The sequence below is a fragment of the Ambystoma mexicanum genome, chromosome 7q (assembly GCF_040938575.1).
Source record: "Ambystoma mexicanum isolate Mex_15411 chromosome 7q, UKY_AmexF1_1, whole genome shotgun sequence".
Taxonomy (NCBI): Eukaryota; Metazoa; Chordata; class Amphibia; order Caudata; family Ambystomatidae; genus Ambystoma; species Ambystoma mexicanum.
The window spans coordinates 881,308,446-881,323,904 of NC_090941.1; the positions used below are offsets into that span (position 1 = coordinate 881,308,446).

At 45.2% G+C, this 15,459-nt stretch overlaps 1 protein-coding gene across 1 annotated transcript in view; it reads right to left on the reverse strand.

Moving 5' to 3' along the window:
* NAALAD2 (N-acetylated alpha-linked acidic dipeptidase 2) overlaps window positions 1–15,459 on the reverse strand; it is a 1,042,620-nt gene that overhangs the window by 641,163 nt on the left and 385,998 nt on the right. Inside the window, exon 4 of the mRNA XM_069639397.1 lies at window positions 5,793–5,979. Coding sequence (XP_069495498.1) covers window positions 5,793–5,979 — 187 coding nt within the window. The remainder of the gene's footprint in view (window positions 1–5,792; window positions 5,980–15,459) is intronic.

Genomic DNA, 15,459 nt, shown 5'->3' on the forward strand with positions numbered 1-15,459 from the left:
TCTTTTCTTCTTTCGGTGCGCCCATTGTCGAACTCGTCCGGTCTTCTGCTGGGGTGATGTGGAATGGAAGACTTTATGACGGTGCCGAACATGAGATCAGATGGTGGGACACCAGTCGTGCAGTGCGGGGTGACCCTGTAGTTTCTCATGAAACGATAGAGGTCGACTTTCCACGGACTGGCATTTGCTCTTGATAACCTCAGCACTTTGTTGATTGTTCTCATGAACCGTTCCACATCCTCATTCGCCTGGGGCCACCTTGGCATGATGTGGTGATACCAGATGTTCAGTTCTTGCAGGTAGTGTTTAAACTCCTCCCCTTGGAAGGGTGTGCCGTTGTCACTCTTAATCGTAGTGGGTAGTCCATGTGTCGCAAACATCTTCTCGATGGCCGGGATGACCACTTCCGCTGCCGTGGATTCAACCACCTCGACTTCGGGATATCGGGAGTGATCATCGATGGCTACCAGGAGGTATAGGCCTTCTTGTAGTTTGCAGAAGTCGATGCTTATTGCGTCCCACCTGCCAGAGCCTCGTTCCGCCGACTGGATTGGTTCTGGATCAGGTGGGGCTACGGTTATCAGGCATGGTAGACAGGTGTTGACTAGCCTTTCCACCTTTACATCTATCTGTGGAAACCACACTTGGTGTCGAATTCGAGCCTTCGTTCGAGCTATCCCTTGGTGGCCCTCATGGGCGAGGGCCACCATTCGGTCCTGCAGGCCCGGCGGGATGATGATGTGATTTCCGCGGAGCAGAAATCCTTGCTCTGTTATCGACAGATCCTGGTGGACGGTGAACATCCCTGTGTGGAACGCCTTTGCTTTCTCAGTCCTGTTGTGGGTGTTCTTCATGAAGGACCTCCAGTCACCTGAAATGATGGCATCCTTTACCAAGTCGCAACATGGGTCCTTGCATGTTTCCTCTGCGATGTCATTGATGCTGACAGCCTTTGGCCTCATGGCTCGCACCACCTGGCAAATGTGCTTCTCGATCTCTTCGGCCACCTGAACCTCCTGTGGCGTCGCCGCTCGAGTGTGCCTTGACAGGAAGTCCACCGGGTTGCCGCTTCCCGGCCGATACGCCAACTCAAAATTGTACTGCTGGAGATGGAGCAGCCATTTGGCTATTCTAGCCGGTGGGTGCGAGGAGGTGCCCATGAAGATTGGCAGAAGGGGTTTGTGATCCGTGATCGTCGTGAATTTATGGCCATACAGATAGTGGTGGAAATGGCGACACCCCCACAGTACGGCGATTGCCTCCTTCTCAATGTGAGAGTATCGCTGCTCTGTCATTGTGAGAGCTCTTGACGCATAGGCGATGGGTCTCTTCTCGCCCTCTTTGGTGACCTGCATGAGGATGGCCCCCAGGCCGACAGGCCTGGCATCCACGAAAAGTTCAGTCGGAAGCACAGTGTCGTAGTATGCCATTTTCGTGTCCACGGATAGTGACTCTTTGATGCTTTCAAATGCTTCCTGACACGCTTTCCCCCATTCATACTTCGCTTTGAGCTTGGTAAGTTCTCAAAGGGGTTCCAAAAGAGTGGCCAGGTTCCGGATGAATCTCCCACAGTACGTGGCCATCCCCAGGAAGCAGCGGACGTCGGTGGGTGTCATGGGCGGACTTGCGGCCTGTATGTCAGCAACCTTCTGAGGGTCCGGTGAAATGCCAGTGCTACTAAACTTGTAGCCAAAGAACGATATCTCCGTCTTGAAAAACTCACATTTTTCCTTATGGATGGTTAGGCCTGCATCTTCTAATCGTCCCAAAAGCATCCGTAATCTTCTTGAGTGTTCACCTTTTTCCTGAGCATGGTTCAGGATGTCGTCACTCACATTTAGGACACCTGGTATGCCCCGGATGACTTCTTGAATTGTCTGTTGGAAGACTTCGGCCGCCGAAGATATCCCAAAGCTTAGCCGCTTGTATCTTCGCAGACCCAAGTGTGTTGAAAAGGTGGTTATGTACCGAGAGTCCCTTTGCAGCTTCAGCTGGTGGTAACCTGCCTTCAAATCAACCTTCGAGAAGACTCTCGATCCCGTGAGGTGAGCCACAATCTCGTTGAGGGTTGGCGTGATGTGGCGCTCCCGCTTGATGGCAGTGTTCGGGAGGCGCATGTCTATACAGATTCGGACCTTTCCCGGCTGTTTGGGTTTCTTTGTGACCACCATCGGGGACACCCATGGTGTCGGCCCCGTCACCTCTCCTATAATGCCAGCTTCTTACAACGGTTTGAGTTCTATCTCGACCTGTTCACGCATGTGGAATGGGGTCCTCCGGTGTCTGACGGCCTTTGGCTGGACCGACTTATCAATATGGAGCTTGATCGTCTTTCCTTTCAAACACCCAATCCCGTTTTGCAGGTTAGGATACTGTGCAAGGATGTTTTCGACCTCTTGGGCTTCTTTGACTTGACTGACGAACTGTACCAGCCCTAGGTCCTCAACCGCATCACCACTCAGAAGGCATTCAATCCCTACATTTACTATGTAGATCTTGGACGGTAGCCTGTTTTCACCATGGCTGAAGGTGGTGCGGAATATGCCAACCACCAGTAATGGTTTTCTGCAGCCATATGCAAACAGAAGGGTGTCTGTGTTCTTGAGGGCTGGTCGTGGTTGCAGTGTTTGAAATGTGCTTGTGGGCATGAGGTTTACCGAGGCTCCCGTGTCTATAGTCATCCATACCTGCTCGTTTTGGAGGGTGACCTGGCATTTGCGCCTCCAGAGCCCTTTCTTCTGCGTAGCGTGCCCACGATCCAGAGCTGACACCAGGTATTCTTTCCTCCCTTTGGTCCGCTGCTCTCTACCAGAGTCTTGTTGAGTCCCTGTGACGTCATCCCCTTCTTCCTCGGTTGAAGAGTTGGTCGTTTCGACTCGCCTTGTGGTCACCTGCTTCTTTTTCTTGGTTCCACTCTTCTCCTGGGGATTCTGCGGTGGCGGTAGTGGAGCGCCCGATGATCGGCACACCTTGGCATAGTGATCCTTTCTGCCACAAGCCCCACAAGTTGTTCCTTGCGCCGGCCAATTTCGCCGTCCATGACGCGATCCACCACACCATCCACACTCCGAGGGTCCCGGGATCCGTGGCTGCCATCTGGCTGGTGTGTAGTTGCCGCCAGATTCATCTCTAGTGGACTGTCTATTGGTGACATGGGCCACCATGGATGATGCAAGGGCAGGTTGTAGTTTTTGCAGAGTCATACCCATGTTGGCGGCCCTGGCATGTGCCAGCTCCCTTTGACGACCCAACTCCAGAATGCATGTTAGAGAGATGCCCCTCTCACTCAACACCATCCTTCTTAGTTTCTCCGACTGGATCCCATTAAAGAGTTGTCTCCGGATTTCTTTCTTGACATCCGTGAACTCACACGAAATCGCCAGCTTCCTGAGTCGGGTGTGGTAGGCATCAAAGGTCTCCTCTTGCGCCTGAAATGTGGTGCAGAACATGAAAGTTTCATAATCCGGGTTGAGTTGTGGGAGAAAATGAGCCGTCAAAGCGTCTTTCGATTGTTGGTAAATGTCTTGGCCATCAGCAATGGTTAGCGAGTTGAAGATTCGTAGCACCTCGTCCCCCACTTTTAACAATAGGTGCAATCTCATTTTCCTGGCAGAGGTTATGTCCTTGCACTCCATTGCCATTTCGAATTTTTTGAGCCATAGCTGCCACCGGGGCCAACAAATGATGGATCCGTGAATGGGTCAAATGGCTGAATCATTGTGGAGGAGCCACCTTGTGGGCGAGCTGGCGATGACGACACTGACAGATTCGCCGCGAGTCTAGAGGGCATGCCGGGCCTGGGGGTGGATGTGCTGGTCGCCATGGTGGGGCGTTGCCGTCACTTGATGGTGTCTGTCGTCTTCACCTTGGTGTGTGGTTTCAGGTGTCAGTGGTCCCTTTCGAGGCCGACTTCGAAACAGTAGCGGATGGGACCGCTGCCTCGCTCCAGGTGCCTACTGCCGTGATCGCATGTGCGCACTGCGTGTGCGGTGGGCTCACACGTCGTGTAGCGGTGCCTATGGCCCCTGGATGCCAGTTGGTCGTGTGGCGCAGCGCCCTGGGACCGCTGTGGAAAACAAATACGACGATGCAGCCGAAGGGACGGAGCATAAAAATGTTTTTTTTTTGGGCGGGGGGATTATGTCTGCCCCTTCCCACCGGGTGTCCAAAGATTGTGCGTGTCGCCGCAGGAAGAATCAGCTGGTAGGGCGTCGAGCACGTGTGCTGGGTCCCGTTTCCCTCATCGCAGTGTTACGTTCTGGCTCTGCGCGGAGGCCGAACGTTGAGGGCCCCTGAAGTAGGCCGCAGTGGCGCAGCTCCGGCCGGAGCGAAATGAAACACGCCACACGTTGTTAGAGTCTGTGCCCGGAACTGCCTCCAATGCGCGGGGCGGGGCTTTTATTGAGATGCCCAGCGTCACCGCGTTGCAGGGCACAGGGCGGATATAACAGTGATAAGTAGCGAAAAAAGGTTGCATAAAGCTTTAGCAACCTTTTCGCTACTTAATACCTATTCTGAAGGTGGCGCATTTTTCCGAAGTTGGCTGAAAACTGACCTAGCAACCAGCAGTTTTTGCGCCGAAGTACAGCACCAAATTGGTGTCGTTCTTGTGCAGGAGTGCCATGAAAATCACAGATTTTTGGCTGAATAGATTTCAGGCATTAGCTGTATTGGCATTTTGAGCGATGATGGCTGTGCTCAAATAACATGGCTCTCTGATGACCCCAAATTGCCCGCTCACACAGACACTCCTTGCTCGCATTTGTAAAAATAATATGGCCTTGCATTACTTCATGGAAGGTTTTTTTATGACCTTCGTGTGCTTCCGATTAACCTCAGTGGCAGCTTCAAGAAAGCACAAGACTGCGTGTTATGATCTCGGCAGCACTTTTGTAAAATTACAAAACCCTCGTTATTTGATTAAAGTGGTAACGAGATTCTGCAATCTGCCCATTCTCGAAAGAAACTGGCGGATTGCAGCCAGGGCACTGTTGTGCTCTGCAATGACGCCCAGGCCCACTTGAGCATATTCGTGGTGCCTGGGCCTCAAGAAAAGGCGCAGTGAGCGTGCTAATTTAATAGAATTGATGTACCACATAGAGGTACATATTTTCCTCTTCTTTTGTTGCACCAAATACCATGATCTTGGTCTTGTTTATATTGATATTTAGATTATTTACCTCAGAATAAGAAAACAGGCCATTCAGCATTCTTTGCAACCCTTATGGAGTCTTGTCCATAAGGATGGTGTCGTCTGCATACATTAGACCACATATTGCTTTTCCACCCACAATCTGAGGGACATTATTTAAGGCAGTGAAACTCTCCCACATAAACATATAAATTATACAGTATTGGCGATGTTACACATCCCTGCTTGAGGCCATTTAAAAATCTTAAAAGAAAATGCTTAAATTCAGCCTGCAGCCAGTCTCTGTGGCAGAGATGGGAAATATGCATGAGGGAGGAGACACAAAAAGGGAGCGCTCCATTCTTTTTCTGTTTTTTTTAAATGATCTTTTCTCATAAAATCAAGTACACTACAATAAAAAACGTTGATAAATGGAGGAGCTGCAGGAAATGCCAAGCTACTCAATCCGTAAAGACTAGAAAGAGCATAATCATTGTTTTAGCATACAGATGAAAAGACCATCTTAGGAAGGACTTCACATTCTACAACCATCGCCTTTAAAACATATCACTTCTATTCGTCAATGTGTTTTACTGTTAAAACATGGTAATGTTTAACCGACATTAGACACGCATGGATTGCGCAAGACTGATAACATTACCTCTATCCCATGATCATCAATAATTGAGATATAGTTGGGCCTTGTTTCGTTAGGGTACGACAAGAGAACGTCATAGTGAACCAGCTCAACGGAGTGCAGTCCAAATTCCTTCCACTGGCTTTGCATTTGTTTTGCAAGGATGAGGTTCTGTTCTGTTCCAGCAAGATGAGGCAATTTTGTAAAATTCCTGCGTTGAAACAGAAGGAGACGTGTGAAGACCATATACTGAGATGCACGCACTTCATATCAAGGCTACAACAGAGTCTCTAAACCTCAAGTTTCAATCACATGCACTGGCCAGATGTCCCAGCCCGCTGTTGGTCCTGTGCATCACACAAACAGGTCATCAACACATTGTAGGTCACACATCACCTGAAGAACCAATTGCAAGTCCTTCATTAAAAGGATGTTGACACATGAGGCATATTGCTCGGGTGCACCCAACCACCTTATGTATTATTATGCTTTATAGTGTGCCAACTCGTGGTGGTGCCAATTGAAAGTACCTGGGAAATACAGAGCAGGACATGCAGTACAATGCAAAGTTGTAACATATATACAAGGTATAGGAAGCAGAGGATCAGGTTCCATGGCCAAGTAGTGTGCTTAGTTACAGTCTGTAATAGAGATTGGAGCGCATGGTTAAGTTAATTAGTGTGGTTGATGCTTCTACTGAGGCACCACACATGCAGAAATGCTGGTGCTTGTAGGATATTCATATTGCAACAAAAAACAAATGCAAAAAGGAGCAAGTTAGATAACCTTTAAGAGGTCAAAGGCAGGCAAATTCGGGTAATGGTTAAAAGTGGCCATGGGGCGGAAGAGCTAGCCATGAGGTGGAAGTGTGGTTCAGTCAAGTATAGGAGTCGTTGAGCGGGAAAGGTTAATTGGGAATATCAGAGTTACATCTTCTGTTCATGGAGCCAGATGTTCACATTCCTTTAGGGTATATTCTGTTTTCAGCGTTATACGAAGGCTGTTCCATAATTTTAGATCCAACACTGCAAGCAATCTCCCTCGGTTTCAGTCTTTTGAACAGGGGTGTAGTTCGATTGTTTTCCTGTGATGCGCACAGTGGACATGCAGGTACATATTTATTTATAAGAGTTCAGATATTTAGGAGTATTGCTCTTGAGGATTTGGAAAGTTATGCAGTTGACTGTGTTATTCTCTATGCATGGGTAGCCAGTTAAGGATTTTCAGGCCTGTGAGATATGGGCCCAGTGCTCGAATCCCAAAATAGGTCTAGCTGCTTTATGCTGGATAAGCTGCAGTTTGTTTAGTCATTTCTTGTTTAGTCCTTGATTGAGACTATCACAATAGTCTAGGTGAGAGGGGGAAAGGGTCCTGGTCACTTCAAGTATCTGTGCCATTGCCAAGTAGGGGGCAATTTGCCGAAGTATGTGAAAGTGCATTTTTTAGGCCAATGATAGGATATCCTTTTTGATGTATACTCAAGGAATCCAGTTTATGAATTAGCGTTTTAGTTTTTAAAGGGTTGGCTGCATATGTATAGAACAATGGCGATTCACACAATACGATGATAGTTCAATGCACACTCTAGAGAGGGTGCATTCAAATAAGAAAATTCCCACTTGAATGCATTTAGTGGTTTTGTTCCGTCATGGTAGCCGGATTTTTATGGCATTGTTTCATGACAGCGAGCATCTTGGCCGACACAGGGATAGACATTGTGGTCCGTATTTTCCCATTAGTGGGTTGGAGCGTGTTCTTTAAGATAGTACCCTGGGGTCTATTACACATTGGTATGACCACTGTGTGGAGCACACATCCAAGATGGTTTGTCGGTTTATTTTATTGTAGTTTTTAGTTTAGCATAGAGGCATGGGTTTCTCTTCCCTATCCCTTTGAGATAGGCGATACATGACCGTTACCTAGAAATAATTTTCCTTTGCTCTATGGGACAGCTAGTGCTTCGCTGAGGGACGCGATAGTTTAACTCTTTGGGAAATTGTTTCTCGTGTGTGGACTCAGATTCCTCCTTCCTACCAGTGTGCAATACAATTTTTCCTTTGTTGGAAAGTGTATAATTTTGTGGATAATGGTGGTTCCCCTTTTGCATTTTGGAGTGCTAATTGTAGGTCAGTAAGTGTTTCTGGCTTTAGAGAGAGAGTTTAGTGTCAAACATGATGCATATATTCTGTCCCTGATGTGCCTTACCCATGAGGGGTGGCTAGTTTGTTGCCAGGTTTAGATCCCAAAGAAGATCTTTCACCTAACACCGCTAAGAGAGATTATCTATGGTCCAATCCTGGATGGATTCTCTGCAGGAGTTCAGATCAATCAGCAAATAACTGATCAGGTTTAGGCAGAACCTAGAGAATTATCTACACATGATTTGAATGATTTTGCAAAGAGTTTGATAATGTACACTAGGGGTTTAATCTAAAAATTAACTAGCCATGGGGATAGAAGGAAGCTCTGGGGACACCACATATTAAGTGAACCATCGTTGAGGTAAAGTCCCAGATTTGAATCCTCAGTGTGCGATCATCAAGGTAGTTAGTGATCAACTTCAAGACAGTGGGGGTCATTATGTGTTTGGAGGTAGCCATGGCGCTATTAGCTTAGGCTTAGGCTGATGGCGCTTGTTGATGGCTGTTCCATCTGCTCATTACTGGTGATCAAAGTTGGCTTGAGGTTTGGAAATGTTGTCCTATAAGGAGCCATAGCAAGAGTTCCTCTGAGTGTTTGGGCTGATTACTAGCTTTTAAGTGGGTCAGTTAGTACATAAAAAATGCACAAAAGTGATATGGTTTTGATAGTTTTGTTTTCGCTTTCTTACAATGGTCCAATGGCAGCACCCGCTTTGACATTTGTTGACTTATTTCCTCCATGCATGTTCTGCAGCCTGTCCTTTGAAGGGAGGACAGTTCATCAAACAATTAGTTGTTAATTTTGGTTAAGTTCTGTATTCTTTTCTGTTTCTATGGTGTAATAATGTCCAGCGTCTTAGTGATTTACATGTTCAGTTTTGCATAATAAAATGGAAGGGTTAGTTTTGCCATTAAATCCGTGTTAGGTAGTGTAAAATGTTGACTTTGTTCATTTGTCTGAGAAGGACATGGTGTTTTTTGGTTGTCCTTTGTGTATAGATCTTGTAAGGGGTTTGAATTGCCCATTAATTTAGTAGCAAGTGATCAGTCCGTTACAGGTCCAAGTGTGTGGTCTGTTTGAGGCTCAGCTACAATAAGTAGATGACAAGGGTGTGGAGAAGCAGATGTACACGTCACTCATGCAGCCCCACCCCCTCACATCTGTCATATTGGAAGAACAGCAACAAAGCATTATGCATGACACCTGGCATTATCCCAAGACCGCATCGAAGATATGAGAGACGTTATGCACTGTGAAAACCGTATTGAATGTACCCCCAAACTGACATGGTAGAAGGAAGTCTGCAGACACCACTGGACATGGAAGAACTAAAAGTAAAGTCTGACAGATGCAAAGTGACAGTATGAAGCGAAGACACGCAGACGCAATGAAATGACATAGGTATATCGAAAAAATTAAGATGTGACTGAAGTGACAAAGTAAACAGATACAAAGATGAAGAAAAACCACACACACTTAAAGATAAGTAACAAGAGAGGTGGGTAGATGTATATACGCAGAAACCCAAGGTAGATAAGAATGTAGAAGCTTGCTAAACTAGGAAATATAACAAGAGTAAAGCTGCCATGTTGAGAAGATGGATGTCGGCATCGTATAATAGTAAGAGAGAAGCCTCAAGGAGAGAGACCAAGGCTGCAGAGCAGATGGGCGCTGGAAGAAAGATTTGTGTAGAACAAAGGATATTTGCTTGGCTCAGGATCAAGGATGCCGCAGCAAGAAGCCACTGCAAGGCACAAAAGGCGTCAAAGAGGATAAGCCATGTGCCTAAAACATATTTCTCTTAGCTTAAGTAAAGGAGTGAACATTTGCAAGTGCCAACTATTGTACAATCAAAGATGCAGAAAGCATATGCAAGACGGAGCAACCAAGTCTCCAGCGGCCAAGAAGAGTAATAGCATCCAATATAATTGAATCAAATAGCACTAAATGAAAGGACAGAATGGTAAAAATCATGGTCTCCTCACACGTGGTGTAAGACCAGGAGACGAGGCCCATTCATTAGCTCCAGCCAAAGATAGCAATGAACCTTCACTTCCTTTAAACTTACAGGGAAGAGAACAGGTAGCAAGATCAACTACAGAGAAGAAGCCTTGGCTTAGGGCCTAACTGATGAAAGATGGTGGGCTAATTAGCCAAGTGGGTAGTTGTATGAAATTGTTCCCCTGTACCTGGGTTTCGTTACTTAACTGGTGCTAATGAACCGAATGTCCAGGTTGGAAGAGAGTGCCAACCAATCACAAGGGCCTATGTAATGGTGGACGATGCATTGTTTCAGAAGCCTATCCGCTGCTGTTATCATATTTTACGTAGTTAGAGGTTGGTCAAGGCAGGTGAGAGGCAGCCAATCATGATACTGACACTTCTATGAACTATAGGTATATATGTTCCCTTAACCAATCCCTCTGCCCGATAGGTTTTTACTATTTGCCATGTACAATGACATCATAGCCGGCGTACATCGAGGTATAAAGCCTTTTACGTAATAGAAGGTGTGAGCTACAATCTATTTGTTCGCCAGGCTTCCCTACTTTATTGAATTGATAAAGTAGTATTTTGACATATTCTTTGAGTCTGTCCAGTTATTTGGGCCTAAAATCAGTTATTTGATAATCCCATTCATCATTTGGAATACGCCAGGTGCTACTGCACAAGGGCATGACCATCTTTGTGCGTAGGCTTGTTAATACTCGCTCATGCCAGAAGAAATACAACCCGTTAGAGAAAAAAAGGGCAAAAGATTTCTTGCAAGGATAACAAGTTTTAATCGTACTAAAGGTAAGGGTGCAAGCAAAGAAATCTGCTGCTCGAGAACGTTCTGGCCTCAAGTGATACAAACATAAGCTTATAAGGCATCACCACATCATCACCATATAGTAAACATCTGAGTGGCTGGTTGGTGAGACCGTATACATGGGCCTGCCAGGCTGCAATTGGTTGCAGTCTCGCCAGTCTGTCTTCTCTCACGCGGGGTCGGCGGGGCTCCTCTCTCCAGGGACTAAGGGTCAGGCGCTTAACATGTTGCTATTACAGAGTAACTATTGCAAGATAATACTACTCCATCATTATGACATGCACCTGGGAACTGGCACAGGGGGAGGAACACGATCATGCTTATCTACACATTCTTTGCTTGGTTCATATCGCACTCTCTGCAACCAAGGCTTCCACCACCTTCATTTTGAACTATCATTTATTCCGCTCTGTACCTTGTATTCCAAAGGGTGCATTTATGGAGTAAGGTGAAATGATTGTGTTCGTTTAGATCTTTTATGACCATTGGTTTTATGGGTGGTGATCTGAGGTCACCCACTATTGCAGAATTCAGGGGTTCTTGAACTGTGTCAGTGGTGGGTGCAATTACTCCTGGTGGGCTGTTTGGGGGTTGGAGGTCTGCTGTTGGTCTGGCTGTGATGAATGTGCACCGCAAGGAGCCTGGTGCTTTATCATGGCCTTGCAGGGCACATTCCTCTCTGGGCTAACAAGTAATTGCAACAGATAAGGAACAAAGGGAAGATTCTATGGGAATTAGCAGCACAGGTTCATCTGCCCTCAGCGTTTGGGCCTGTTCAGGTTCCTCCGCTGGGCCTAAGTTTACCGTGCAGCCATGAAGGGCTGAATGTGTCTGCCATAACTATAAAACAAATGTGTCTTTTTATATGCACGCACTAATTCTATGCATCTATAATTCCTGCAATATTGTGTTCGTGCCGGGTTTCTTAGCACAGCCCTCTCCCCACTGGTACATTGCACGTCTGTTATATGGAACTCAGCTCACTATAAAGCACCTAGGGAGTGGGAAAGGCGAATTTCCTTCCCAACAAAACACAGATTATTCATGGTTTTGGTGAGTACAATAGAATTGGGATTATCTGACTGGTCAAGCCATAGGCGAAGACATCTCAGATTGCAAGGATTTTATTAGAGATTGCCTATATACACCATCCAGTAGCACCAACCATTCCTGGGAAAAGGAGGGGTTGCCACCTGGAGGGCAGTAAACCACAATAGCTAATGGAGATTCTATTGTTCATCTAACAGTTGCATAGTCATTTTTTAAAACTATGAGTGGGGGGCTGTGTCCACTTAGGATATCCTTAGTCTAGCTTAATCTTTCTGGAGCAGTGAAGGCTACACTTATTAGTTGTATTTGAGAATGTATAGTTCGTGATTGATTCCATAGCACCACCTATTTCTTTAAGTGTCAGTAGACCATGTTTTTGTGATTCTTCATTCTTCTATGCATTGGAAGACTGTGTATTTTTAATTGCTGATCTATTGTTAACTGTGCCTATTCTTATAGGAGGCTTGGTTACTGAGGTAGCCCATAACTTAAAATCTCATAATAACATTGGTTTGCCAGGATAATTTATTGGCTGTGGAGGTGGTAATTCCCTTTGGTAACAGGGCCCGACATATTCTTTTAATGTCTATAACCCACCTGGGGCCATGCATAGGGAACAGCTACAGAACAATCTTCAGAATCTTTGTGTGTCTTGGGCCAACAGGAATCTGGATGATTTTGTTAATGTGGGGGGTGATTTGAATAGCCATTGTGCAAATGGCGAAGGAATATATGTAGAAGGATCATTGTCCAATAAATGTGTAATAAACAAGCGGTCTCTGATGCAGAAGGACTGCGATGGCTGAGATTTGTTTTCAGACCTGGGATTTGAAGTCCTGAATGGTCAAATGAAGGGGGACACTCTTTGGACTACTTTTCCATAAATTTGGAAGTAACAACTGCTGTGAGTGACATGTTGGTGTGTGGCAATTCTTGGAGTGATCATCGGGAGTTTGTGCTTAAGTTCAAGGGGCTTGCCCCGATCACTCCGGGAAAGCAGTTAGGAGATCTAGAAGTCAACTATACAGGAAACCGTTTTAAGTGGTCCAAAAGCAGTATACAAAGAGAGACACTTTACACAAAGTATGTACATCTTAATTTCATTGTGGCCCTGAAGGATAGTGACATGGAAGAAATTGATGAGTAGATAACTATTTACACTGGTAGGCATGCCTCTAGTGAAGGAAGTTTGGTTGTGAGAGAAGATAAAACAATTTAGGTCTATGACAGAATAATAAGAGATAGGAAACGGCTTTGAGGAGAGTTGCGCAAGGCAAAATGTAAACATTTGTCGTATGCTGAATATCTTAGAGAAATTAAATCAATGCAAAATTCTTATAGTAATTGGTTACAATGGTGGCGTACCTCCACCAAGTGTACTCAGTGGCAATGTATGATCCCTGTGTTGTGTAAAGGCAATACGAAGAATAGCTGGGCGATGTTGGGGGAGGTGAAAGGGACCCAGAAAGTGCACCTATTAAATTCCATCAATGAGGCAGAATGGGGAACCTTTTTGAGCAGTCATAAGAACAAGACTATGACCGCCCCCCTGTTCACAGGCCTTATCCCAGCCCGTGGGGAGACCTTTTGAGATTGACGAGGTGGATATTAATTTGAAGATTAGGCGTCAAGGGCACAAGGGCCAGACAGTCTGGCTAATGTGTTTTTGAGATAAAACCCTAATTTCTGGGCTTGGCTGTTAATGACTTTATTTGATAAAGTTGTGGAGGAGGGCAGAATTCCCTCTTCATGACAGACAGTGATATTAATTCCTGTATTAAATAGGAGGGAGCCCTGTAGATCTAGGTAACTATTGAGACTCCTTTCTATTTTGGATTGCACAAGTAAATTGTTCACAACATTTCTCATGAAGGAGCTGCAGGGGTGGGTGGACCAGGGGGGAATTTTGGATCGATAGCAGGGTGGTTTTAGACCAGAATATACTACAAACCATAAGCCTCCACTCATGGATTTTTTGGTGGAACAGGCCAATATTAAGAACACATTCATTATATGCTTTATTTATTGATTTTAATGGCACTTTTGATTCGGTCAACAGGGGTCTTCTTTGGCAGAAGTTAGAAAGTTATGGCTGACCCACAGATCTATTGTACTATATTATGTTACTTCTTGTGAACAATACCATTGGGGTACAGCGCAGGGGGAGGTCCTTGACTAAGCCGGTTGTCTAAAATTGTGTCGTTAAATAGGTTTGTGTCTTGGACCTCCTTTTTAATTTATATTTATCTGATCTTCCCCATTGTCTGGCATGTGTTATGGGGAGCCTGCCAAAACTCGATGAGACCCGCTGTACGGTACTAGCATACGCAGATCTCGTGATGTTAGATCACACTTTCACAAGTGTGCGGTGGGTGGCACGGCCCTTTGGCTTTATGCTGAGCCAAATAGCTTGACCATTAATAGGGGAAAGATACATCTCATGTTATTTTCGGCCCAAAAAAATAGCTAGACCAAGGTTAATCATTCAAGGCATTGAAATTCTTATGTGGCATCTTATAAGTACCTTGGTGTTGAGTTTGACCAGCTGCCTGGTGATAAGACTTGTATTGAGATGCGTACTGGGAAGGCAGCGCAGTTAACCTCCCTGGCTGATCAAGAGCTAGACTTCTCTATCTGCAATGTCTAGTGCTGCCTGCGAGTCTGGCAAGGGGTCGACATCAAATGGCTTCAATTGATAGAAGGGAGATTCTGGAGGAAGCTGCTTGGCCTGCCCAGCTGTTCCTCAATGGCAATTCTTTGCCTTGAGCTTGGGCTTTTGTCTCTTAAGGTAATGGCACTAAAAAGTGTCCACTCCTATATATTAAAATGTTGAATAACCCAACCAACCTACTATTGCAGAGTTTAGGTAAAGTAGAAAATAGACATGGTACTGAATTTAAGGAGCAGCATGAGAGTGCTTTTGGACCTCATTGGATGGGCTGCAAACCCAGAGAATAGCTATTATGATATGAAGAAATCTCTAGAGAGTCATATGGATTTGTGGGACTGGAATAGACTTTTTGACCATTTATCTACCCTAAAGAGTTATCCTTTTGTTAGTCATATGTTGTATACATTTAAAAAGGGAGAGCCCTACCTAGACATTTGCTCCTCGAAACACAAGCAGAGGTTTATACTCCTACTGCGCATAAACAGTTTACCGGTGTTGTGTTACTGGACCGATACTTTCACCTCCGGAACATGAAAGGTTTTGTCATATCTGTCAAAATTCGTTGATGTTAGTGACAGCTATTATGTCCTTATGGAACGTGCTATGCTGGATTCAATGGCAAATTTGTTTACCATGTGGATAGGATTACATTCTCAATGCTCTGGAAGCTAGGCATAAATAGCAAGAACTTTGCCCTTCAAAACGCCTTTTATTAGAGTGTGGGAAACAGTTACAAATGTTTTGGCTCTGGTAGCGTTGGAGCTAGTCAAAGAAGGGGCCCCCATTTGTTGAGATTAGCCAGTTGGAGAATTAAGTATTGTATTTAGACTTTTGGTTAATAAGTTTAGGGTCTGTTGCACTTTTTTAGGATGGAAGAGTGGTACACTACTTTATTTTAATACTGTTAACATATTTGGAAACTGATCATGTCCGCAAAGCATGTATAAACATGATTTAATATTAATTGTATTAATATGATGATTTGTAAATAGTATTTTTATATTCAAGTTTTAAAT